Source organism: Malus sylvestris, chromosome 2, assembly GCF_916048215.2.
Source record: "Malus sylvestris chromosome 2, drMalSylv7.2, whole genome shotgun sequence".
Taxonomy (NCBI): Eukaryota; Viridiplantae; Streptophyta; class Magnoliopsida; order Rosales; family Rosaceae; genus Malus; species Malus sylvestris.
The window spans coordinates 6,214,447-6,237,190 of NC_062261.1; the positions used below are offsets into that span (position 1 = coordinate 6,214,447).

Genomic DNA, 22,744 nt, shown 5'->3' on the forward strand with positions numbered 1-22,744 from the left:
GGCTGTGGGATGACAGAGGCTCTGATTCGTGCTTCAGTTTAAGACCGTTCGAAGCCCAAAAGAATCTGAACTACCCCGACGTTGTAAGAATAGTCTATGAATTGAAATTTAAAAATAAACATAACGAAATTATCCCATAAATAAACAGTTTGAATTGATAAATTACAGCAAAGAGTGATAAATTATAGCAAAGAGTGACGATGTTTTAAATACCTATTTTTGCATTTTGAGGGAGATGTACGAATGGAACCAAATAAGAAAACATGCCCAAACTAGGTACACATTTTTACGATATTACCATAAAGATTAGGATGTGAATTTTTTGTTTGCCTTCTATATAAACCTAAATTATAATACATGCACAAATATCCAAATTCTAAACCGTGCATACAAAACCGCACATGTTGTGTGACCAATTGTACGTGTTATAATTTGGCGACTTCTACACTATGTAATGTTTAACGATCGAACAAATATATACTGTAACGTTTTCAGTTATTTATAACTCAATTAACATCATAATAAAAAACTATTATTATATCACATTTTTAAATAAAAAAAGTTGATTTCAATTATTTTTTCTCACTAAGTAATATTTTTTTTTTCAAATTACTCAATAATTGTCACTTCCTAATTCATCCCATGTGCATATATATACACATTCACACATATAGCTTCATACAATCATACATACATATATATTACATACATCCATGGAAGACTCTATGTAGCTGTTGTGAGCCGGCTCAACATATTGTTCCCAAACTACCCCCGCCCTCAATGTCCATTTTAATTCATCGGTAAAACGGAACATGGGCATAACTGTAATTTAACGGCCCCCCATTTGCATTGCCGATCAAAACACAGGGTTCGTCTTCGTCCTCCATGGCTTCGTACGAACCTTCGATTTCGAGCTCAGAACTCTAATTAGAACCCTTGGAATATTCGATTCCCGACGTATCTTCAAATCCAGAAATCAAAGAATCGCGCTTGCTTCGCCGCCAATTGGACATCATTGGCTCCGATTTTTGAAAGGTATAAGATTTGAATTTTGAACTTCAATTTCGATATAATTTTGCTCTATTTAAGTTCTGCGTGTCGAATTTTGGGTTGAATTTTTTACGTGTGATTGAAGGTTTGTAATGCTTGATTTATCTAGGGTTTCGTGGATTCAGCTTCCAGGGTTCCATTTTGTATCTGCGAATTTTTTGGGGGTTTTAAGGTTTTTTTAATTAATGAAGTGAAATTATAGAAAAATTTGAGCTTAGGATGCAATGAAGTACAAAATCTTAACTGTAGACCAAAATTTGAAATTTTTATGTGACTATCTGTTTGTTTTGATAGGTATGTTTTGTTGATTGGAATGGAGAATGATTGATGAAATATTAGGAAATAGTAGTCTCGTTGAGTGAAATTTAGCGCGAAAGACATTGAACTTACAAATCGTACTTCAGCTAGAATAATCCACCTAAAAAAAAAACTACGGGGAAAATTTTATTTTCATGGAAGGGAAGATGATAAATGTAAAAGGCACCTATGGTGACTATGGCGTTACTTAGAGATAGCTGTGCTCATTTCATTATCTCAGGTTCTTTTTGAGGTTAAAAGAGAATGACGGTCCATATTGATTATTCTAGCTCAAGAGTAATGTTACTTGAGCCGTCATATGGGTGTTGGTGATAGCATGTTCCATTTGGTGTGTTCATTATCTAAGTTACTTTTTATTGGTCAATGAGCTACTTATGGAGTGTCAACTGGAACTGTGAAACTCATAATTAATTAGTATCAACAAGTAATTCATTTTTATGTCAGCTTATATGATTCTCCTTAGATCTTTGGTGTGCTCTTATTTTAATGAACATGTTATAAAATTCGGGGGATAGACCTGGGAGGAGATTGACCAAAGGAGACTCTTTTTACTGATTGTTTGGTTGGGTGTGCCCTTCGTTACCCTGGAGAAGCCATACCTCAAGAAGTTTAATCAAATCATTGCCAAACACTCAAGAATGGAACAGTACCCCAGTTTGGTAAATTGTGCAAAATTGAAGTTAAAATGCTTTCTATTTACTTCGGCTTATCTGCTTTGTGCCTGAATTTACTGATCTTAATCAAATATAATCTTGCTGATCGGAATAATGTTAACATTAATGGAGCTGCAACCATAATGATACGCTCATGCTTTGGTTCCTGCGCAAAATTCTCATATTGCATGCACGTCAGTTGCATTTATTTTTGTTTATATTGTGTCTTGTTTGTGACGGTCTCGTGGTTTCTGGGCTGTAATGGTAGATTGCTTATATATCAGGGATATGTGGTAATCTTTCTCGTGTGGGTTGCTTCACCAATTCACTTTTATGGATGTAACAAGATTGAACATCTAATATAAGGCTTAATTTCTTTCCTTCTTCTTCATTTTGGATCAGGGAGCTTGCGAGTTTGTTTGAATCCTTTAGGTTTGTGTTATGTGGACAAGTTCTTTGAGATTAAATTACCCTTACTTCAAATTTAAATGTGATCTTTTCAACTTGTTTTACCCTTGAAAGAAGAAATTATTAATTAATGTTCTCTATGGTTTATGCATCTCAGTCCAGTTTTTTGTTTATACATTTTTGCAATTGGTTACTTCATGTTATGTTTCCCATCATTCTTTCTTTTCTTTCAGCATTCAGGATTAAAAATGACTACCCATCCTATGATAGGTGAAAACTTGATCAATAGTTTGAAAAAAGAGAACAGGGACTTGGCTTTGTATCTGATGATCCTTATCTGTTTCAGGTGTATTGCCCAGTCATTGTTCTTAAAAGTTTGGGCTTTATGTGCCGTTGTGCGTCTTTGTCATGCACCTCTGTATTTTCTGGCTTTGTGACTCGGATATTGTGTGGAAATTGATGCAATGGCAACTTCTAGCAAGTTTGATCTCTCGTCTGGTAGCCCAGATAGACCATTATACACCAGTGGGCAGCGAGGATCCCACATAGCTGCTCAATTGGACAGATCTGGTAGCTTTCGCGAAAGCATGGAAAATCCAATGTTATCTTCACTTCCAAACATGTCAAGAAGCACGTCTGCAGTAACACAAGGAGATGTAACGAACTTCTTCCAGTGTTTACGCTTTGATCCAAAATTGGTTGCTGCAGAGCACAAGTCTAACAGACAAGGGGACTTAAAAAGACTTATGAGCATCGCTCTTAGCATTTCACCTGATGAATCTCCATCTGCTTCGGTAAAAGGAAAGTTGCTACTGTCTCCAATTCCGGAGGAAATCAAACGAGTTAAGGCTGGTCTGCGTGAAAGCTCTATTAAGGCCAGGTAGTTCTGTGTATGTTTTGCAATCTGGTTTGTCGTTGTGACTTTCAACTACTCCATAACATTGAATAATTGTACAGGGAACGTGTAAAAACTTTCAATGAAGCCTTATCTGTATTCAACAAGGTTTTCCCAAGCATACCATCTAAGAAGAGATCAAGAGCAGAAAGTTTTTCTAATGAACGTTCTAGTTCGATGCTATCGAGTGATCGGTCAGTCCTAGGGCCAAATATGGGAAAGATTGGTATTCAGAATCATGCTGTCTCAGGTGGTTTTGAACTTGAGCAACAAAAGTCAGAAGAAAGGACAAAGAACACTATCCCAAACAAACGCACTCGTACTTCTTTGGTGGATGCGAGGGTTCGTATTTTGAAAAAATTCTGCTACGTTTCCTTTTTTGACTCGTCTTGTTTATATAATAATAATTTATTGAGCATTGTATATGCATGTCTTGTTCAGAATTAGCTTCTAGGTACTATTTTACTTGCGGTTGTGGCTAAACTATGTTTTGTTTAAAGATTCCTTAGAAGTCATCATAAGCTGTTGTGATTATTGTATGTAGCTACAGGGCTTATGGGCTTATTTGAATGCTTAACATTGATCTAATCTGGAACCTTCTTCCACTTAAATATCGCTTTCAAATGTCATGAGTAGGAATATCTTTATTTGAATGAGTTGGGTTATGGTACTGAAAGGTAGTTTGCTTTTGTGCATTATAGTAGATTTTGATATGTGTAGTATTTTTGTTTATTTTTCTTGGAATTATAGTGCATATATGATTGCATATAATTATGATTCTGCATGCTAGTTTAGCTCTGTTTTATTGTTCTCAAGCTGTGGATTGGGTTGGGCATTGCATTTGGTTTTTGTGCTTTTAACCATATGCATTCCACTTGCTAATCCATGAATTGATAATGTCTGTTGTGATCTTTAAGTTCCTCCATTAATATTTGCTGCACTCTTATGATAACTGTAGATGGATGTGCGGAGTACTTCTCTTGTGCGGCCATCTGGGGCTGTAGACAAGGATAGGGAAATGCCAAGGCTTGCAAGTAGTGGTGCAGTTCAGGGAGAGGATCGAAATTTATCTGTCAGTGTTGATGGCTGGGAAAAGTCAAAAATGAAGAAGAAGCGTTCCGGGATAAAGCCAGATGCTTCTCCAAGTATGGTATCCAGTAAACCAATTGATGGCTACCGTGAAACTAAACAGGGAATGCAGCAAAGGCCTGTGAATGATGTGCGTTCAAGGTCAAATAATGACTCCCATGGGTTTAGGTATGACTTCTTAAAGAACGACTTGCTCTTCCCATAAGGACAGATTGACCCCATCACTTTAAATTGTATTCCTTCATGTTTTAGGTTAATTTGATTGGCATTTTCGCAGTTTTTAGATTTTTATTTCTAAAAGGAACTGAGGAATAAGTAGTTCTTTTTGGGTGAACTTACTGGTAAGAAGTCTCAGTGATTTTCAATGCTAACGAACTTATGCTTATTGTTTATATATTTCCACTGAGGATCCATAGTGGATGTAATAGTTCTTTAAACGTTGTGCAAGTTGTTGTTTGTCACCTTTCAATCACCATTTATGTATATAGGTTGCACAACATATGCAAAATTTGAAAGTGCCAAGGTTGCATTTTATGTATCTGAGCGGTAGGTCTCGGGTTCGAGACTTAGGAGCAGCCTCTCCATAAAATGGGGATAAGGCTAGCCGACATTCACCTCTCCCAAACCCTGCGTAAAGCGGGAGCCTTGTGCACTGGGTACGACCTTTTTTTTTTATATTTGGATATTGATGATAAAGAGATAACTTGTAGACACAACTTGACATCACCCTCAAAAAGTTGTAAAAGGGTTGGATGAATCAGACAAAAGAATGACACCAGATTATATGGTTTTAGTTATTTTTCCTCATATGTAAAACGATACTATTTCTTCATTTCCGTGTTTTCATTTGAGTTGTATTGTCCAATTATTTAAGGAAAACGTGTTAATATTTTTTGGTCAGATTCTCTGAATCTGAAAAGCCATGTTTAGAAATTGTAGGCAAATTATGCCTTTTATAATATAATTACTATCTAAGAGTTTGGTACTTGTAATCTTGATCTGATGATAAAAGAGGCGATGTGCTTGGTGTTAACAATTGCCCGAAGGATATCTGTATCGTTGTGGAGTCCTTTGTCTAACAGTAGTGATTGTTTAAACTTCTGCCTTTATTGACAAGAATGAACCCCGTGATTGGAACTGGAATGGATAACCCAGGACTCTCTTCTGGGCTTTCACCTCATAGTACAGAGAGCAAAAGGTTTTTTCTGTCATATGAAAACGTTTTTAAAAATGGGTGAATTGAAGGATCAATCTTCTTGTTGTTGACATGTTATTTTGTTGAAATTTTACATATTTATTTTGTTTTGTTGATTGATTTTTGTGATATACTGCCTGAGAGGTAATGCTAACACCTTGTATTTTTATAGGCCAGGAGTCACTAATGGAGCTGTTGGAGTCGGAAAGTCTGACGGAATCTCGCAACCAACTGGCTTCGGCTTTCGTTCATCCATTCCTAAGACTGAACCAGACAATTCTTCCCTTATCACTGATAAGAGAGATCGCCCTATTGGTACAGATAAGGAAAGGGCAAACCACAGAGCTGCTAATAAGTAAGCATAGCTGCCTTAGTATTTACTCACGTGGTTATCTTCTGGAATGGTGTTTTGCTGCTTGTTAAGGGCTTAAAGCTGCATATTTATTTCTAGCTCCGTTCCTCGTATTTATGTAGTAATTTCTTTTTTTTTTAGTATGAGACTGCATTGATGTCTTTCTTTTTATATTGTATTTCTTTTAGGGCTAGTGTCCGTGATGATTTTAATTCAGCTAGTCCTACCTCAAGCACAAAGATGAACACTTCTGTTCGGGCTCCACGATCAGGCTCAGGTGTGGCACCCAAGTTGTCCCCAGTTGTTAATCGAGCAAATGTTCCTAATGATTGGGAGATTTCTCATTGTACGAATAAGCCCCCTGCTGCCGTTGGAGCTAACAATCGCAAACGCATGACATCAGCACGATCTTCGTCTCCACCTGTTGCTCAATGGGCTGGCCAGAGACCACAAAAGATCTCCCGTACTGCAAGGCGATCAAATTTTGTTCCTGTTGTTTCAAGTAATGAGGGAACCCCTCCTATGGATAGTCCATCTGATGTTACTGGTGGTGACATTGGGCTGGGATTTGCCAAACGCCTGCCTGGAAGTTCTCCTCAGCAGGTTAAGTTAAAAGCCGATCCTTTGTCTTCTGCTGCACTTTCCGAGAGTGAGGAGTCGGGAGCTGCTGAGATTAAATCCAGAGATAAAGTCAAAAAGACTGATGAGATAGATGAGAAAGTTGGACAGAATGTTCAAAAGATGTCCACTCTGGTCTTGCCATCAAGAAAGAATAAGCTGGTTACTGGGGAAGACCTTGGAGATGGTGTTCGGAGGCAAGGGAGGACAGGGCGAGGTTTTAGTTCCACAAGGGCTCTCATGCCAATGACTGTCGAGAAGGTTGGAAATGTTGGAACAGCAAAACAGCTAAGAAGTTCCAGGCTTGGTTTTGACAAGAGTGAAAGGTTTAAATATTGTACTTCTGTATATTTATCTGACTGTCATATAAATATCCTGTTTATTTTGTAACATTTAATATTTGGGATTGACTCATATTTAATATAAATTGTTACACAGCAAGGCAGGCCGACCGCCAACTAGGAGACTTTCTGATCGAAAGGCCTATACACGTCAAAAGCACACAGCAATCAATGCAGCAGCAGATTTTCTTGGTAGGGAAACCTTTAAATTTATGAAGGAATAAATTTTTGACTTTATCTTTGTTTACTTTAGTGTTTATTGTTCCTTATTCACTCTTGTTGCAATTTCCTAAGTGGGATCAGATGATGGACATGAAGAGCTTTTGGCTGCTGCAAATGCTGTTGTTAATTCTGGTGCCTTTCTCATTGATCACTTTTGTTTTTACCCTTTTCCAGCATTTAATGTTTTGTTGAATTAATAGTTCTATTATTGCCGCAGCTCTTTCCTTCTCCAACTCATTTTGGGGGCAAATGGAGCCATATTTTAGTTTGTTATCTGATGCCGACATAGCTTTCCTGAAGCAACAGGTGATGGCCTGCTTTAATTAGAGGGGATGAAGGAATATATGTTGTTATTTTCTTGAAAAATGATGTCTGTAAACAATGTCATGTCACTAAAATGTTTTATTTGGTATTTATATTCATGGGTCAACTATACCTCTGTCTCTGCTGTGGATAATGAGGTCTTCTAATTTTCTATTGATTTACCAGGGCGACATTGAATCTAATGTGGCAACTCAAGTTCCTTCTAGTGTACATGGGAGCACTACTGTTGCTAATGGGCATGAAAAAATTGAATGTGAACCAAGGATTGGTGACTTCCATCCAGAACAATTTGTGCCAGGAACTGGAGATCATGCTGCAATTTCCCTCTGTCAGAGACTCTTAGCTGCATTGATTTCAGTGGAGGATTCTAGCGGTGTAAATGAAGACTTTACATTTGATTCATACGGAGTTGATTTTGATCTGGATGCAGAGGTGGAATCCAATGGTTTGGATTATCAATCACAAGATAACGTTCAGTTTGCTGGGCATACTGCTTTTAATGGTTATAGGATTACTGGGAGGCCAGAATATGATGAGCCAGAAGGTGTAGTGGGCATCCCAAACAAAGTAATGAGTTCAGACTTCGGTCACTTGCAAAATGGTTTCCTTTCAGACCCAGCGGTGATGCCTGGATTGGCCTGTTCAGAATTTCAGTATGGTAACATGTCGTTAGATCAAAAACTTGTCCTGGAGGTTCAAAGCGTTGGAATTTTTCCAGAGCTAGAGGTATGGTTCTAGAAGACGCTAATTTTATTTTATCCTTCCATAATATGGAATATTATTAATTATACATTTTTTTGCATAATCTTTGTTAAGCCTGATATGACACAGACGGAGGATGAAGGAATTGATGAGGAAATCAGGAAATTAGAGGCGAAGCACCATGAACAGGTATTTTCATGTTTAGTATTACTCTGTATTACAATGTATTATGGAATGGATATGCATAGGAGCTTATAGAAATTAATCGTGTGGATGTATTGGAAGTTATTAGTTACTGCGTTTCTGATTTTGTTGTTAAGGCTTCCATTTAATGTTTTTTTTTTTTCAATGTAACAGATCTCCAAGAAGAAGGGCTTGCTGGATAGACTGATGAGGTCTGCCTCTGTGGCAGAAGAATTCCGAGAAAAGTAATTAATCCTTTATCCTGTGGTAATTTTGCTTAACTTTCTGTCCATCATGGTATAACGATTCAAATTGGTTTCATATAGGGAGCTTGAACAGCGTGCCCTTGACAAACTTGTTGGAATGGCTTATGAAAAGTATATGGTAATTTCTTTGACCTTCCATCGTCTTATTTTCTTTTTATGCAATACTCCTTGTAAGGTTTTCAGGATGCAAATTTAGGTGTAATAACTAGAGGGCTAGAGTTGTAACATTTAACTGATCCATAATAGATCCATAAAAGTAACGACTGTTTCTTAGGATGGCCCTTGTTACTGTCAAAGTTCTTGCTGTCTTTAACATATATATTTTTGTGATAGAATGCTTGGGGTCCTAATGCTACTGGTGGGAAGAGCTCCAGTAATAAAATGGCCAAGCAAGCTGCCTTAGCATTTGTTAAGCGGACATTAGACAGATGTGATGAATTTAAAAATACAGGGAAAAGCTGTTTCAGTGAACCCTTATATAGGGATATACTTCTTTCTGGCACACGACAAGCAGAGGCTATTGCAGAGGGTGGTAATGCCTCCAGGGTTTCGGGTATTTCTTCTTATGCCTTTGAATGTAATATTGTGTATGTGCTTCCGTTCCATTATCTACTGATGCATTTTCTTCTATTACTTGTGTAATCAATTGCATAAGGGGATGAAGGACTTTGCACTCTGGGTATTTTCTTCCTTTTCTTTTTCAATCTCTATTGTTTGACATGTCTTTTTTTATTTCTTATTGTCTCTTCCGCAGCTTCCATGGGCTCCCAGCCAAGCTATTCACAGTTTAGTCAGAATGCGGATAATCTTAATGTCATCTCTTCAGATGTTTTTCAACCTTTAAATCACTTATCTGAACAAACTACTGGTAGAGAAGAGACGTGGTTTAACAGGGTCAAGAAGAGGGAGTTATCACTGGATGACGTAGGTAATAATATTGGAACTTCAATTGCTGCATCGGGTATGGGTGGTTCTTTAACGAGCAGTGCAAAAGGAAAGAGGAGTGAGAGGGATAGAGATGGAAAAGGGCACAACAGGGAGGTGCAATCTAGAAATGGAACTCCAAAAAGTGGTCGGCCAGCGGTATCTAATGCTAAAGGGGAAAGAAAGTCAAAGACGAAGCCTAAGCAGAAAACGCAACTATCTATTTCAGTAAATGGCCTCGTTGGCAAGCCATCAGAGCAACATAAACCGGCATTGCCTTCTGGATCAAAGTCAGGTGGAGTGACCGCCAGTAACAATGCCAAGGATAAGGATGAGTTTTCCACGGATGTAATGGAGGATCCCATTGACCTGTCTCACCTGCAATTACCGGGAATGGATGTATTGGGTGGCCCTGACGATATTGATGACCAAGGGCAAGATTTGGGTTCGTGGTTGAATATCGATGATGACAATTTACAAGATCATGATTTTATGGGTCTTGAAATTCCGATGGATGACCTCTCAGACTTAAATATGATGGTTTGAAGTTGCTTCTCTGTATAGTCTTGTTCATTATACTATTGACAAATGAAACAAAATTGATGTTTCAAGAAATGATCAGTGATAAGAATAGTCATTGGAGTATCCACAGTCCCAGCTACACATGCATAGTCGTTTGGCTATCGGTCCACAGTTAGGTTATATAGATTCTTTCGTAGGCTCCTGCAAGTTAAATTTTGAGTGAACCTTTCGGATGTTTTGGATTTTGCTCCTGTATTAAGTTGGTTACTTTGACTGTAAAGATCTTTTTGTTCAAGGCACTAGTTAGTATGGCTTAGTGATTATATCTTAGCAAACAGTGTATCCTGCCTGTAGCGTTTACAAATCAGAGAACGTTGCCCTCTTGTACATACATTTTATATTCCTAATAAAAATCAGCTCTTAATTTATATGTATTATTCTCTAGCTGGCAAACTCATTATTTGAGGTTTTGCCTTCTGTATCTCTATTGGTTTATGATTGTTCTACAGGTATCTTCAGAGAATGCTCCTTTGACGTTTTGGTCGTCTCCAACTCAGCTTCCGCCACACTTGATTACTTTCGGTGTGTATACTGATGAGGCTTACTGATGGTAAGAAAATTTCCTTCCCCATTTTAGTTTTGCTTCTTATCAGACATCAGTTGCTGTAGATTTCAATTTAGTAGACTCGGTACTTTTCTGATATGATATACCGTACCTGGAATGATATGCACAGATGAACTTCCAAGTGCTTTTTGTGGACCTTGATTTCAGACCGCCGAGGTAAGTCTTTACTCCTAAGCCTATAGCTACTCCCGAACCTTGATCTGAATTTGTTTTGAATCTTGAGTTTGAACCTTTGGTTTCATTGCCTTTGCACTGCATTGATGCTCATCTTGTTTGAGGTTTATTGCTTTATCATCGCAAATTTGATGCTTCGCTCACTCCTCCGGGCTTACGTTATGTCTTGCGCTTACTTGATTCTGGTTTTATTTAGTTTGAAACTTGAAATGTGTTTATACCTTGTGTTTAGTTCATTCCCTACATATTCGATTATCGTCAGTGAATTCAGGAAATCAAATTTTAGAGTTTAATTTAAGATCACGGATTTATCCGGCAAGCTTGTGTTCAATTGTCTCCCAATGCTTCCATTGTCCAATCTTTTGTTGTGTTTCGTTTATGCAGTCAGTAATTAACTTGTTGGGTTTGACTGATGTATTCTGTGTGTTCCTGAATCATGTTGATTTGTTGCCTTGGTTTCCTTTGCAAGGTGGATCATATCTTGTACCCATCTTACATATACATGTCCCTGGGCTGCAGCCCCCGTGGTCCCCCCCCCCTATAAAACATAGGATGACCAGAAATATGTTTGGTACGGAGCATGCAGCCTAATCTGCACTTGTTTAGACCATATTTGGAGATGTCAAAAATGCCGCATAGACATACAACAGTAACAAATGATGTATTATTTACTCTAACCGAGATGTCAAAGATGATATGGAAAAGAAGGCTAAGCTGACATGGACAAAGAGATGTCAAATTTGAAGTTGCCTTCAACTTTGATTTTTGCTATTTCCAAAGGCATTCCACTTGCCTTACCTTAAATGCTAACATATTTAAGTATTATTTTTTTATTATTATTTTTTTGGGTCAAACAATAGATTTTGTTAGATTATATTAGATGTTAGATTAGCTATTGGTAGGATTTGAACGCATGCCGTCATACAAGGGCACAAAACCATTTTACCACTCTGGTAAAGGGCCAACAATCCAACATTTATTATTTTTGTTAAAAAAAAACATAAATGAAGCAATAAATTTTGGCATATCGGGTGGAAGGAAAAAATTGACAATATGTCAAATTGCCAAGTTGGCCTTCAAATTGAAATTTGATGTTTTGAATGTGAAGTCTCCTTTGGAGATGTTCTAAGTAGATGGATTTGTAGTTTACACTTCTTACGCGCCGCTTATGTGTTTCGGCCTCCACAGTGTGTTGTTTTTAGCAGTTTCATACTCGTAACTCGTAGTATTTTACCATTAGTTATCCTGTTCCAATTGTTGAAGAGCCTTCTTTAATTTCTGAGTTCAACCCAATCTTTCTATCCCGAAACCGAAAGTTTTACTTGGTGTGCATCTGGCTAGGTAAGTTATATTTCCTTTTCGAGTTCTTCTGGCAAAGGCTGCCTCCAAAGTCAAATTCAAGCTTTTAAAGGCGTCTATGTGGGGAGAAGTCTTCGCTAGCTAGTGTTGCTGGCCTCTTGGGTCCGGCCACCCTTGCTCTGGCCTGCCGGGGCCACGGGCCAATACGGCTGGCCTCGGGCCTTGGCGGTGGCCCAAATTTATCGTTCCGGTGAGGAAATTGGGGCTTAGGATCCTCTTCCCCAAGGATCTCAGATGGGGTAGAAGAGTCATTGACTCCAATTATCGTCCATGTACGATCCATACTAGATTTGATCAACCGTCCATTCTACTTCCTCTACGTTCTTGACAGTCCATTTTTGTTTCAGTAGAATCTCTCAGGGCTCAAGTTTTTTGGGGATTGGGAGCCTAATACGAGACTCAAGTTGCTTTTTCTTTTCATTTTGGAGTTTTAGAGATTCTTTGTTGTCACCATTTCATCATATGGCAAACGTGTGTTGGACGAGTTGCTCACGTTTTGAACACATCTTAAAATGTATATTGGACGAGTAATATCATTTGATTGGTGCATTGGTTGAAAGTTTTTTCTGCCAAAGATTTGGGTTTATTCCATGTGATCATAAAACTTGATGTTATCTCATATCATGTCACGTAATAAATGTTATACTCGCAAAACATGAAGATGTCTCTCGGCGAGACACACGTAAAAACCTACCTACCTAGATTATTTTATGGGTAGTTGGAATCGCACTGGTCAAATCAATCATTTCTAGAACACACCTCACCAAATGCGTCTCCCATTTGCTGTATTCTTTCCAAAAACAAACCAAAATTAGTCCACGGAATGGGAGTTTCAAAAAGCTTGAAAACAGTGAGACAGATTACCAAGTTAACTAAAAGTGCTCGTGGTGCTTGCGTGTCGGTTCCAACTCCCGGTTGACCGCACCAATGATTGGAAAACACGTGTCGGCGAACCAGAGGGTGGTTGTGTCAAACTTTTTCTTTGGCACGAAAGTCGCGGCAAGATCGGTTGGTTTTCTGTGTGTTTGTGTTGTCCAATGAAGGCGTCACACAACACACAGTTTGAGATACGACTGAGTGCATGAATGAACGAATCCACCTGTCTGTCCCAAAAATGTAGAGAGAGAAAGTAGGAGAGAGAAGATGATTTTGGTACATCTTCCCCCAACATAACAGTGCAATCGTAATCCCCCACGTAACCTTCCTCCGCCAACTCTTTACCCAGAATTTCAGAGCCATGACGTGACAGGGTTCGTGGTCGCTCATGCATGGAAACGAAAAGGAAAAATGGATTTTTAATTTTTAATCACATTTAGAAAAGATAAAAAAAAGGGTTTAGGGCAAAGAAACGACAATCTATTTTTTCAAAGATAAAAAGATATACAGAGACATTTCAATCTCTTTTTGGTAATTATAGTGTAATTTATCAACGTTGAGAATTGAATTTAAAACCGGCATGTAAAATATATACGTAAAGTTCGTACTAATAATTGTGTCATCCCATAGTGCTTAATTTTTAATCCTAGTTAGCTTTAATGGAAAACTAATGAAAAGGGCTTGAAAACTTTGAGTTTTAACGATAAGGACAAAATAAATAGTAAAGTGAATAGTACCATGATTGACTTTTTAGTGTAAAAATATGGTTTTTCGTTAAAATGAACAGTACTGGAAGCTTTTCATTAAAGTTCCCTAGATTTAAATATTGTGTACCAAGTTCTATGGGGTTGTTTAGTTTTATGCCTCCAAGAAAACCTACACTCTTTGTCGACTATTGAAAACAATGTAAGGTACATGTGAGAGTCTTCGTTTGTTAATAAAAAAAAGGTACGAGGGTGGATGAGTCGGTCTTATTTTTCTTTATTTTTTAAATATCAAAGTGGTGAAATTTCAAACATTCTATATCTTCCAACCCATAAGAAAAGAGTTGTGGTAGTTTCCTATTAGGCCTCGTTTATGGGCTGGATGAGATATGTTATGACCAATTAAAATGGACTTAAATCTAATCTATTGTTTGTTGTGTTAAATGTGACATGGACATGACCGGAGATGATGAGTTATGAGTCTACAATAGAGTGAGTTATCTAACTTATTCTTATATATGGATTATAAATCATGTCATACAAATATCTGACAATCAAATCATATCTCTAAGGCCCACCCATATCCAGCTCACCAAATTAGCCCTTAATTTGTTGATGTTACAAACTCAATCATGTGACTTCAAATCTTCCAAATGTTGAAAGAGGCATTTGTTCAAATCTCCCCTACCATTTTATTAAAACAAGGAACTCTTCCTCTTATGCAAGAAAAAAGTTTAATATGATTAAAAGATCCACTCAATTCAAGAGCTCAACCAATTAATTCCAAAGAAAATAGTTATTATACTAATATCTTAGGGGGCTCATGTGTATCCAATCCAAGATATTTATCTCATCACATCCAGAAAGATATAGACACAAATATTGTGATTATGAGAAGACTTATAATGCTTGAACTTTTGTTGTTATTGTACGTGCCTTATGAATATGCTAAAATAATGGAGTCTTTGCCAAGATGCCAAAAAACTACAATATTATATGCTTAAAAGAATTCCTTGAGATGGTCTTGTATGGTTTGCTCTATTTAATAATAATGAACTATTAGGTAAATAGTCTTACAAATCACCATTTTAAAGATATGGTTCTTAAACCTTGGGATATTTTAGGCCCACTTATTTATTTATTTGACAATTTTATATTATTTTATTTATTAAATTGATTACGTAGGTGTGTAACCAATAGATGCCTTGCTTTGTTTAATTCCCTTCTTTGACATATCATGAACACGTGTATGTTTCTCTTTTCCAAATTTTACCAACATTTTTTTAATATAATTTTTCAAGTTATTTATATATAAATCCAAGACCTTGCATCAATGCATTTGCACACCATCCTCTTACGCTTCTTCTTCGTTTAGCCACTTTCTCCTTGTTCTTCCCACCTAAAATCTGCATGCACAGTTTTGAAAACTCTGGGCAAACCCATCAGAACACATTTTGTATCTTCTGTCATACTGTTTTCTGATCTGTTTCCAGAACTGTTCGAGTGTAAAGTAAACGCTCTTAATCGCTTGAGTTACAAGTGGTTACGAAGCGGAGAATAATATAGGTGAGTGAGCAAACTCACCATCAAACACCTTTTTTCTTGTGTCTACTATTTTCTGATATGTTTCCAAAATTGTTCAGTGCAAGGATAAACGTTCTTAATCACTTCTGTCTTGTGGTGAGAACAGTTGAGAGGGTTATGAGGTAAAGTAGCTGGGTGACTCAGCTTAATTAACTTTTCCATCTCCTTTTGATTTAAGTTAGTTGAAGTTGGTTTCACAAGAGAGAGAAAACCCTAGTTTCAAGAGGCTGATATGAGTTGCCTTTGATCCAGGGAACTGAAGTTTTCAATCATTTTCCTTTCTGGGTTTTTCTGTATTTGCTTTGGCTTTTTCTTTTCCTGACTTTTGTTTGCTAGAAATAGGACAAAGCTTTCTTCTTCTTTTTTGTGAGATCAGTGGGTTGATAAAAAGTTAGAAAAGGAAAGTTTTGGTTCTCTAGAGACTTGAAGAAGTTGAAGGATTCCTGAAGTTTTTCTATTTATATTGTGGAATTTCAAGTTCCCATTTCTAAATGTTCATGTTTTTGAATTAGATCACAAAAGATTTGATTTTTACTGAAGGCAGTAATTGAACACTGGTAATTTTGTAAGTTGGGTTTGGAAGGTGAAGGTTAAATCTATGGAGGATTTAGCTCAGGCAGTTGCTGTTCCATATAGGCTAGGTAGTTTGATCCATGAGGATTCAGCAGTAAAATCCCAGATGGAAATTACTGGCCTCAAGCTAATAGCAAACGCGTCACCTTTGTTCTTCAATAGTCCTCATGACGAAAACCGGGGAGCGGAAGTCGTGAATCGGGGAAGTCAGGAATATAGTAAGAAAATGTGCGGAACAAGCTGCAGTCAGAAAGTTTTCGATTTGGATCGCGTACCCCTTTGGGGTTCCACGTCTATCATTGGAAGGAGACCGGAGATGGAAGATGACGTTGCAGTTGTGCCGCAATTCTCGCAGGTTCCGGTTCAAATGCTAATGGATGACAGTGTCTTGAATGGCATGAATCAAGACCCAAATGACTTAACCGCCCATTTTTTTGGAGTTTATGATGGACATGGAGGTTGCCAGGTATGATAGCTTAACTGAAATTCGAATTTTTGTCCTATAGAATTTCCATTTTTGCATTGATCAAAGAACTTCTCGTGTCGAATTACTCAACTTGGATTCTCTCAATTCTTCAGGTTGCTAATTATTGTAGCGAACGCCTGCACTCTGCACTGGCCGAAGAGCTAGAAATTGCGAAAACAGGCTTCCGAGGCAGAAGCAATGGGGAGGAGGGTTGGCAGGAGAGGTGGAAGGAGGCCTTCTCGAATAGTTTCTTTAAAGTGGATGCTGAGATTGGAGGAGCTCCAAGAGGCACGTCTGAGAGCAAACCTGTTGCTTCTTCTGGGGGAGCTCCAGGAGGCCTTCTCCAACCTATAGCTCCTGAAACCGCCGGATCAACTGCTGTAGTCACCGTAATTTGTCCAACGCATATTATCGTAGCAAACTGTGGCGACTCGAGAGCAGTATTGTGTAGAGGGAAAGTTTCTGTACCTTTGTCAGTAGACCACAAGGTAAGGCCTTTAATTTTTGTAGTTTTCCATTATTTCATCCATTTTGCATCTCACAAAATCTTAAGTGCAAACGCGTGTTTATCATCCCGGAAGTGCCTAAGTTTCTAGAGAGACTGATTAAGTTTTCTTCTGGTTTTAGCCAGATAGAGAAGATGAATATGCAAGGATAGAGGCTGCAGGAGGCAGGGTCATACAGTGGAATGGTTCACGTGTTTTCGGTGTTCTTGCAACGTCAAGATCCATTGGTACAAACCTTGGAAACCCATCTTGTGCTTGTATATATGGTCTGAGTTTGATTTTATTCATGCTGATGGAGATGTTCAATCTAATCAGGGGACCAATATTTGAAACCGTGGATTATACCGGATCCAGAAGTAGTGTTTGTTTCTCGAGAAAAGGAAGACGAGTGCTTAATTCTAGCCAGCGACGGGTTGTGGGATTTCATCACAAACCAGGAGGCCTGCGACATTGCACGAAGGCGGATCCTTCTGTGGCACAAGAAGTACGGTGATACCATGTCAACGGAACGGGGCGAGGGAGCTGATCCTGCTGCTCAATCTGCAGCAGAGTATCTCTCAAGGCTTGCCATGCAGAAGGGGAGCAAGGACAACATCACTGTTATAGTAGTAGACTTGAAACCCACAAGGAAGTTTAAGAAAAAACCCTAATTAGAATTAAAATTGGTAATCAGAGATTTTATCTTAATCACCAAAATAACGCAACCCTAAGTTTTTCACCTGGGTTGGGTGACACGGAGAAATTTTTGGTCGGACCGTCACATCATGTGGTTAATTGTGTGAATGATAGGTTGATAAAATCACGTGACGGTGTGACAACCACAGCGAAAAATCTCTCCACAACTGTAACGTTTAAGAATTCTTTCGCCCTCCTTTGCGTTGTTCTTACTATATTATTAATTTGTACATGAACACAGTAGTTCAACGAATTACAATGATGTTTTTCTATGTTCCTTTCCTTCTTGTTTGATAGTCTCTCTAACAATCCGACCCTATAAACCATAATCCATAAGAAATTACTTGCACAGAAGGCAAATTACATAACACAGACGAATGAATTTGCAATCGTAAAAGACGAACAAATGCTTTCGACACTAGACAGATGAACAGATTTCCAAGTGCATTTGACGAACAACAAACAGATTTCCCCCAACAATCATAAACCTCAAATTTATGGAAAGTTGCTCGCTTTCCGGCGTTGAAGGCAAAGTATACTTCTTTCATTGGTGTGCTGATACTACAATTGGGTTTAGGAGTGTACAGTCGAATCGACTTATCAAGGAGGAGAAACCAGTCACTTACAAGTTACAAGAAGCATTTCCAATACGGCAGGAAAAAGTTGGGACTAGTAAAAATAATGTCAATTACGAAGTAAAACTTGTGCTACCGAGGAACTAAAATGGAAAGAAAGTTTACTCGTGACAGTACATCTGCGGTCCCTAACACCGTAACAACGGCAGTCCACATCCTGTCATAGGCAAGAACATAGCAGAAGAGTCATTCCACAATCCAATCTTTCGTTGAACAAGGTCTCTAGGCATACATTAGATTACAGTTCTAATTCAATCTTGGTAAGCAAGACGAAACTTCAAACATCTCGCGTAAAGGAGCTTCAAGAAAAAAATGAGTACGGTATAAACATTTGAACAGAAAACGGCATAACAAAGAAAAGAGGCTTAATTTTCATCTACCATACAAAAGGATATTCTGTAGAAAAAAAAATATACTATCGAGGACATGCCATAGCAGTGATTCTTCATTTCCGCAACTGTCTTCATCCACGAGACCAAATTACACTAACAAAGAAAAGCAATGAATTTTCGTATTTCAGTTTCAACAGTGAATCCAAGATGTGGACCCAAATACAGATGTGAATATACCAGCTAGTTTTAAAATGTTGCAAGGGGAGATCCTGCTTCGGTGAAGTAAGAGGAAAGGTCAATATGCAAGTCATCGTACATGTTGATGAAAGGATGTCTCTGAAATGAGACCAAAAGACAAAGACCAAATCAGATTGAAAGTATCCACAAAATCGTACAAGGAAGAAGAAACTGGGACAAAGGGTTTCATGGGTCGTACCAGGAGATCTTGAGCTGATGGTCTATCCTTCGGATCTTTCTGTACACTGAGATAAAGACAAGATCCCCAAGGTAGGGTTAGTCACCTCAAAGAGAAAGAATATAAAAGGGTAAACATTCGAGATAAACGGGAAAAAAATAAATGAACATCAACAAAGTCAAAAACAGCAACTTCATCAACAGACAACGCAATGAGTAGAAACTCAATCACGCAAAGAGAATTTGAAGGAAACCCAAGTTTCTTGTGGTTCGATGGTTCAGTCCTTTTGGGGATGGACAGAAATGACCAAAAAATAACAAATGGCAAATGAAATTTAACTAATACAACCTTAGAGAATACAGTTGGTTCAAAATTGCTATTACAGGCGTAAACCAATGGATAGGAAGATGAGGACTAATATTTTACAAGTGAGAATCGTTAACCAAAAATTACAAGTGAGAAATAACATAAAAATATTTAATTTTAGAATATCACAAACTTAATACGAGCGGAAAAATTAAGCTTTACCATGCAGAAATAAATGAGCAGAACTCTGGAGAAAATTGATCGGAAGGGGCACAAGGTGCTGGTTCATCAACGATGGCACTCATAAGTTCAAAAAAGTTACACCATGCTTCACTTTGATCTGGTGGTACATATGGGAATTGACCTGTTGCACACTCCAGCAGTACTAACCCCAGGCTCCAAATGTCACTTTTGTAGCTATAATTGCGACAAGCGATTCTCTCTGGCTGCAAAACAAATTTTAACAGAAACAGTTAGTGCCCGCACCTCAATAGCCCTGAACAAGAAAACATGATGCTTGTATACAATAATAAATAAGTTACTCACCGACATATAGTTGTATGTGCCAATGAAAGTATTTGCCTGTTCGGACGTGCTTGCCTTTATTGCACTCACACCAAAGTCCGTTATCTTAACTTCTCCTCTATGATTGATTAACAAATTGGAAGGTTTAAAGTCCCGATGGATGATGTGCTTTTTATGATGAAGATAGCACAAACCCTGCAGCACCTGCATCAACAAGAAATGGAGAAAACAACATGTTATAATTAGTATTTATCAAAGTACGAAAGGCAGAGAGTTTCAGGTCACATACATCAAGGTGAAGTAACTTGCCTGCTTACAAATGGCAGCAAGATAAAACTCTGGAATCGTTTTGACCTTCTTCAGAAGATTTGCCAAAGACCCACCATCCATGTACTCTAGGATGATTGAAATGGTACCATTATCGTAGAAGGACTGGTAACATACAACAATGTTTGGACATTGTGATGATTGATTAATTTTCAATTCCTGTACAATCTGCCTGCGGATAGACTCTTCAATGTTCATCTGAATTACCTGAAATTGGGATAACGCAAGGACAACATAAAGCAAATGACACAATATGCAGAAATATCCAATTGAAGGCATATCGGTGGATATCTCCACAGCCAGCCCTGAGGGTAGCCCAAGTAGGCGCCCGCCTAGGGCCCCCAATTCGGAAGGCCCCCAAAAAAAATTTATATTTTGTAATTAACATATAAATACAAAATATATATATATATATATCATAATTCATTTGTTAGTGCAGTGGAAATGTTGGCTTCATTTTTTTTTGGGGTGTTGAGTTCGAAACACAAAGTTGTCTTTTAGTCACTAGATGCATATAAAGTTATAAAACTCAAGTCTCTTTGCAATCTTTTTTCTTTGAACTTCTCATTCTCTCCATTTCTATCGAATGTTTAAACCAACTTCTCATTCTCTCTATTTCTATTAAATGTTTAAACCAACTATCATATGGTCTTAAATTTGTACTTTAAGGTAATCAAAACTTTGAATTTTATATTTTTCTTTTCAATAACTTTTTATTCAATGGATTATTTTAATATTCAATTCGTTAGTGTGATGTTGATTTTAGAAGGAAAAAAAACACAAGAGAAACAATTGGCGTTGAATTTATTATACTCGTCAATCAAGTTTTATTGTTATTTACTCTCTTGATCATCAAGTTTTGTTGTTCTTCACTCTCAATCTTAAACTCTTGACTGCAAACATTTAGTACATTTGTGTTTAAAAAAGTGAATCTTGCAATATTTAAATAATGTTTATATATTTATCTTCTTTTGATATTAATTTTTAATGATATTTGATGTGAAAATAGAACTTTTTACGCAATTAGCAAATTTTTTTATACAAATCAATATACAAAGAACCGGAGATTAAAGAATTTTAGAGCCCCACTTCAAAAGCTTGCCTAAGGCCCCCAAATTCTCATGGCCGGCCCTGGATATCTCTACAATCTACAAAAGCATGAAGATAATTCTAACAGTGTGAATTTCAAACATGTAAGGAGTGGTGTTTATAATTAAGGAATCTTAACTCAAAGAAGTTCCTGAAATAGTAAGAATTTTGAAATAGCTCTACAAGAGACTCTACTACTCCGACTTTACTCATCTCAAGATTCAAACACGATTGCAGCTTACAGCATAACTTTTGGAAATCCATCTTTAGGCTAACACATGAAGAAAGTTGAGGTTCCACCACAAAACTGTGGTGAGTAGCCCAACCTCTTATAATACCTTTCAAGGATTCTCTTTTCACCAATGTGTGACTCGTTTACATTCACATCCTCACAAAGAGTTGCACATCGTCACAACAGACAGCGCACACACATATTTGGAAAATTAAAATGGTGCTAAGGCACAACACTGTATTGATCATACCTCCAAAAAACGACCCCAACCTTCTACGCTACACAAGGAGTTACTTGACTGGGAAAACATGAACAAATAATATGAAAATTATGGGCCTTCCGCCATACCTTCAATGCAAAAAACTGGCGAGTCCATTTGTGCTGAACCAATTGCACAACCCCACCAGTTCCCTTGCCAATAACTTTAATCGCGTCGAGGTCGGCTAAAATCATCTGGTTGTCCGATGCTTGAATAGGTGGCGGCTGAGCATTTGCATGCACATTCACATTCACATTCACAACCAAAACAAAAACACTTCAAAAACCTATCTTTCTTATACATACACAACATCACAGTGCATAACCTTGAGTAATAAGCAAACCCCATTTTCCTAATCACAATAATGCTCATCAAATTGGCAAAATTTAACCCAATTCACTTAAAAGATTCAATCTTTACATTTCACAAAATTGAATAGAAATCTTCTGAGAAAAATCTTACAAATTCAACTTCTCTATGAGAAACGATCCGAACCCCTTGTTTATTAACCAGGAGATCGCCATCCTTAAACGTGCCGCTTTGAGTCCTGCCATACCACAAAACTCGTAATATACATATCTATATATACACGTACACACACACACATATCTAGAGAGAGAGAGAGAGAGAGAGAGGGAGAGAGAGAGTTACAAGAACTTAGAGATGAAAACTTCATCAGGAGGAGGGAGAGTGAGCTTGAGGTTGGGTCCTAAGGTTCCTGTCTTCATGACTATGTGAGCTTTTCTTGTTTTTGCTTATTGTTCTTCTTCGAAGCACTTCTTCTGGTGTTTCTGTGTTTGGTCTTCACAGACTCTGAGCTGAAGTCAATCTCTTGGAATTTACAAAATGTCGACAAAATGTTTTATTTAACTAATATGTAATTAAGGAAATAAGGTGGGTCCCCACTTGGACTAGTAATAGTGGTGTTTCCACTGTTGGTTGGGAAATTTTGGAAGTTTGGTGGAGACCCATCAACTCAAAACCTTTGCAAAATGGGTGGGGAAGAAGATGGGACCGACG

At 37.8% G+C, this 22,744-nt stretch overlaps 3 protein-coding genes and 1 long non-coding RNA gene across 9 annotated transcripts; 3 read left to right on the forward strand and 1 right to left on the reverse strand.

Annotated features, from left to right (window-relative positions):
• The first annotated feature begins 821 nt into the window (after positions 1 to 821).
• On the forward strand, positions 822 to 10,490 carry LOC126606234 (uncharacterized). Of its 3 annotated transcripts, none has more exons than XM_050273607.1 (15): positions 822 to 1,035; positions 2,776 to 3,309; positions 3,387 to 3,666; positions 4,283 to 4,581; positions 5,781 to 5,963; positions 6,149 to 6,904; positions 7,017 to 7,111; positions 7,214 to 7,273; positions 7,359 to 7,447; positions 7,631 to 8,191; positions 8,297 to 8,356; positions 8,525 to 8,595; positions 8,677 to 8,734; positions 8,950 to 9,169; positions 9,371 to 10,490. In XM_050273607.1, the coding sequence occupies exons 2-15, from the start codon at positions 2,894 to 2,896 to the stop codon at positions 10,084 to 10,086; spliced, it is 3,864 nt and encodes a 1,287-aa protein (XP_050129564.1). In that variant the 5' UTR covers positions 822 to 1,035; positions 2,776 to 2,893; the 3' UTR covers positions 10,087 to 10,490. The 3 variants fall into 3 exon arrangements, with proteins under 3 accessions (XP_050129564.1, XP_050129551.1, XP_050129559.1); XM_050273594.1 differs by having other exon boundaries at positions 823 to 1,035; positions 8,282 to 8,356; XM_050273602.1 differs by having other exon boundaries at positions 823 to 1,035; positions 7,223 to 7,273; positions 8,282 to 8,356.
• A 192-nt stretch (positions 10,491 to 10,682) lies between these two features.
• Positions 10,683 to 11,962, forward strand: LOC126606253 (uncharacterized). The gene is made up of 2 exons (XR_007617166.1): positions 10,683 to 10,843; positions 11,331 to 11,962. It is a non-coding gene; the product is annotated as an uncharacterized LOC126606253 (long non-coding RNA).
• A 3,162-nt stretch (positions 11,963 to 15,124) lies between these two features.
• LOC126606260 (probable protein phosphatase 2C 6) lies at positions 15,125 to 17,876 on the forward strand. 3 transcript variants are annotated; one of them, XM_050273628.1, is made up of 6 exons: positions 15,125 to 15,366; positions 15,444 to 15,506; positions 15,897 to 16,423; positions 16,537 to 16,911; positions 17,051 to 17,156; positions 17,245 to 17,876. In XM_050273628.1, the coding sequence occupies exons 3-6, from the start codon at positions 15,983 to 15,985 to the stop codon at positions 17,577 to 17,579; spliced, it is 1,257 nt and encodes a 418-aa protein (XP_050129585.1). In that variant the 5' UTR covers positions 15,125 to 15,366; positions 15,444 to 15,506; positions 15,897 to 15,982; the 3' UTR covers positions 17,580 to 17,876. The 3 variants fall into 3 exon arrangements, with proteins under 3 accessions (XP_050129585.1, XP_050129579.1, XP_050129593.1); XM_050273622.1 differs by having other exon boundaries at positions 15,125 to 15,506; XM_050273636.1 differs by lacking the exon at positions 15,444 to 15,506.
• Positions 17,877 to 18,428: 552 nt separating this feature from the next.
• Positions 18,429 to 22,571, reverse strand: LOC126606276 (mitogen-activated protein kinase kinase 2-like). 2 transcript variants are annotated; one of them, XM_050273653.1, is made up of 9 exons: positions 22,376 to 22,571; positions 22,187 to 22,271; positions 21,814 to 21,948; positions 20,127 to 20,351; positions 19,839 to 20,021; positions 19,515 to 19,738; positions 19,008 to 19,053; positions 18,809 to 18,907; positions 18,429 to 18,724 (listed from the first exon to the last, which is right to left on the reverse strand). In XM_050273653.1, the coding sequence occupies exons 1-8, from the start codon at positions 22,450 to 22,452 to the stop codon at positions 18,818 to 18,820; spliced, it is 1,065 nt and encodes a 354-aa protein (XP_050129610.1). In that variant the 5' UTR covers positions 22,453 to 22,571; the 3' UTR covers positions 18,429 to 18,724; positions 18,809 to 18,817. The 2 variants fall into 2 exon arrangements, with proteins under 2 accessions (XP_050129610.1, XP_050129605.1); XM_050273648.1 differs by having other exon boundaries at positions 18,429 to 18,907.
• Between the last annotated feature and the right edge of the window lie 173 nt (positions 22,572 to 22,744).

What these genes read in the sequence shown, in the direction of transcription:
- LOC126606260 (XM_050273622.1), top strand. Translation starts at nt 15,983, where the DNA reads ATGGAGGATTTAGCTCAGGCAGTTGCTGTTCCATATAGGCTAGGTAGT. An exon ending in ATGGACATGGAGGTTGCCAG is followed by an intron (nt 16,424 to 16,536) that starts GTATGATAGCTT and finishes TCAATTCTTCAG; the next exon opens with GTTGCTAATTATTGTAGCGA. An exon ending in CTTTGTCAGTAGACCACAAG is followed by an intron (nt 16,912 to 17,050) that starts GTAAGGCCTTTA and finishes TTCTGGTTTTAG; the next exon opens with CCAGATAGAGAAGATGAATA.
- LOC126606276 (XM_050273653.1), bottom strand. Translation starts at nt 22,452, where the DNA reads ATGAAGACAGGAACCTTAGGACCCAACCTCAAGCTCACTCTCCCTCCT. An exon ending in TTGCTGCCATTTGTAAGCAG is followed by an intron (nt 20,022 to 20,126) that starts GCAAGTTACTTC and finishes TTGTTGATGCAG; the next exon opens with GTGCTGCAGGGTTTGTGCTA. An exon ending in CATCAGCTCAAGATCTCCTG is followed by an intron (nt 18,908 to 19,007) that starts GTACGACCCATG and finishes GTCTCATTTCAG; the next exon opens with AGACATCCTTTCATCAACAT.
- LOC126606234 (XM_050273594.1), top strand. Translation starts at nt 2,894, where the DNA reads ATGGCAACTTCTAGCAAGTTTGATCTCTCGTCTGGTAGCCCAGATAGA. An exon ending in AATGACTCCCATGGGTTTAG is followed by an intron (nt 4,582 to 5,780) that starts GTATGACTTCTT and finishes GTATTTTTATAG; the next exon opens with GCCAGGAGTCACTAATGGAG. An exon ending in TAATGCCTCCAGGGTTTCGG is followed by an intron (nt 9,170 to 9,370) that starts GTATTTCTTCTT and finishes TCTCTTCCGCAG; the next exon opens with CTTCCATGGGCTCCCAGCCA.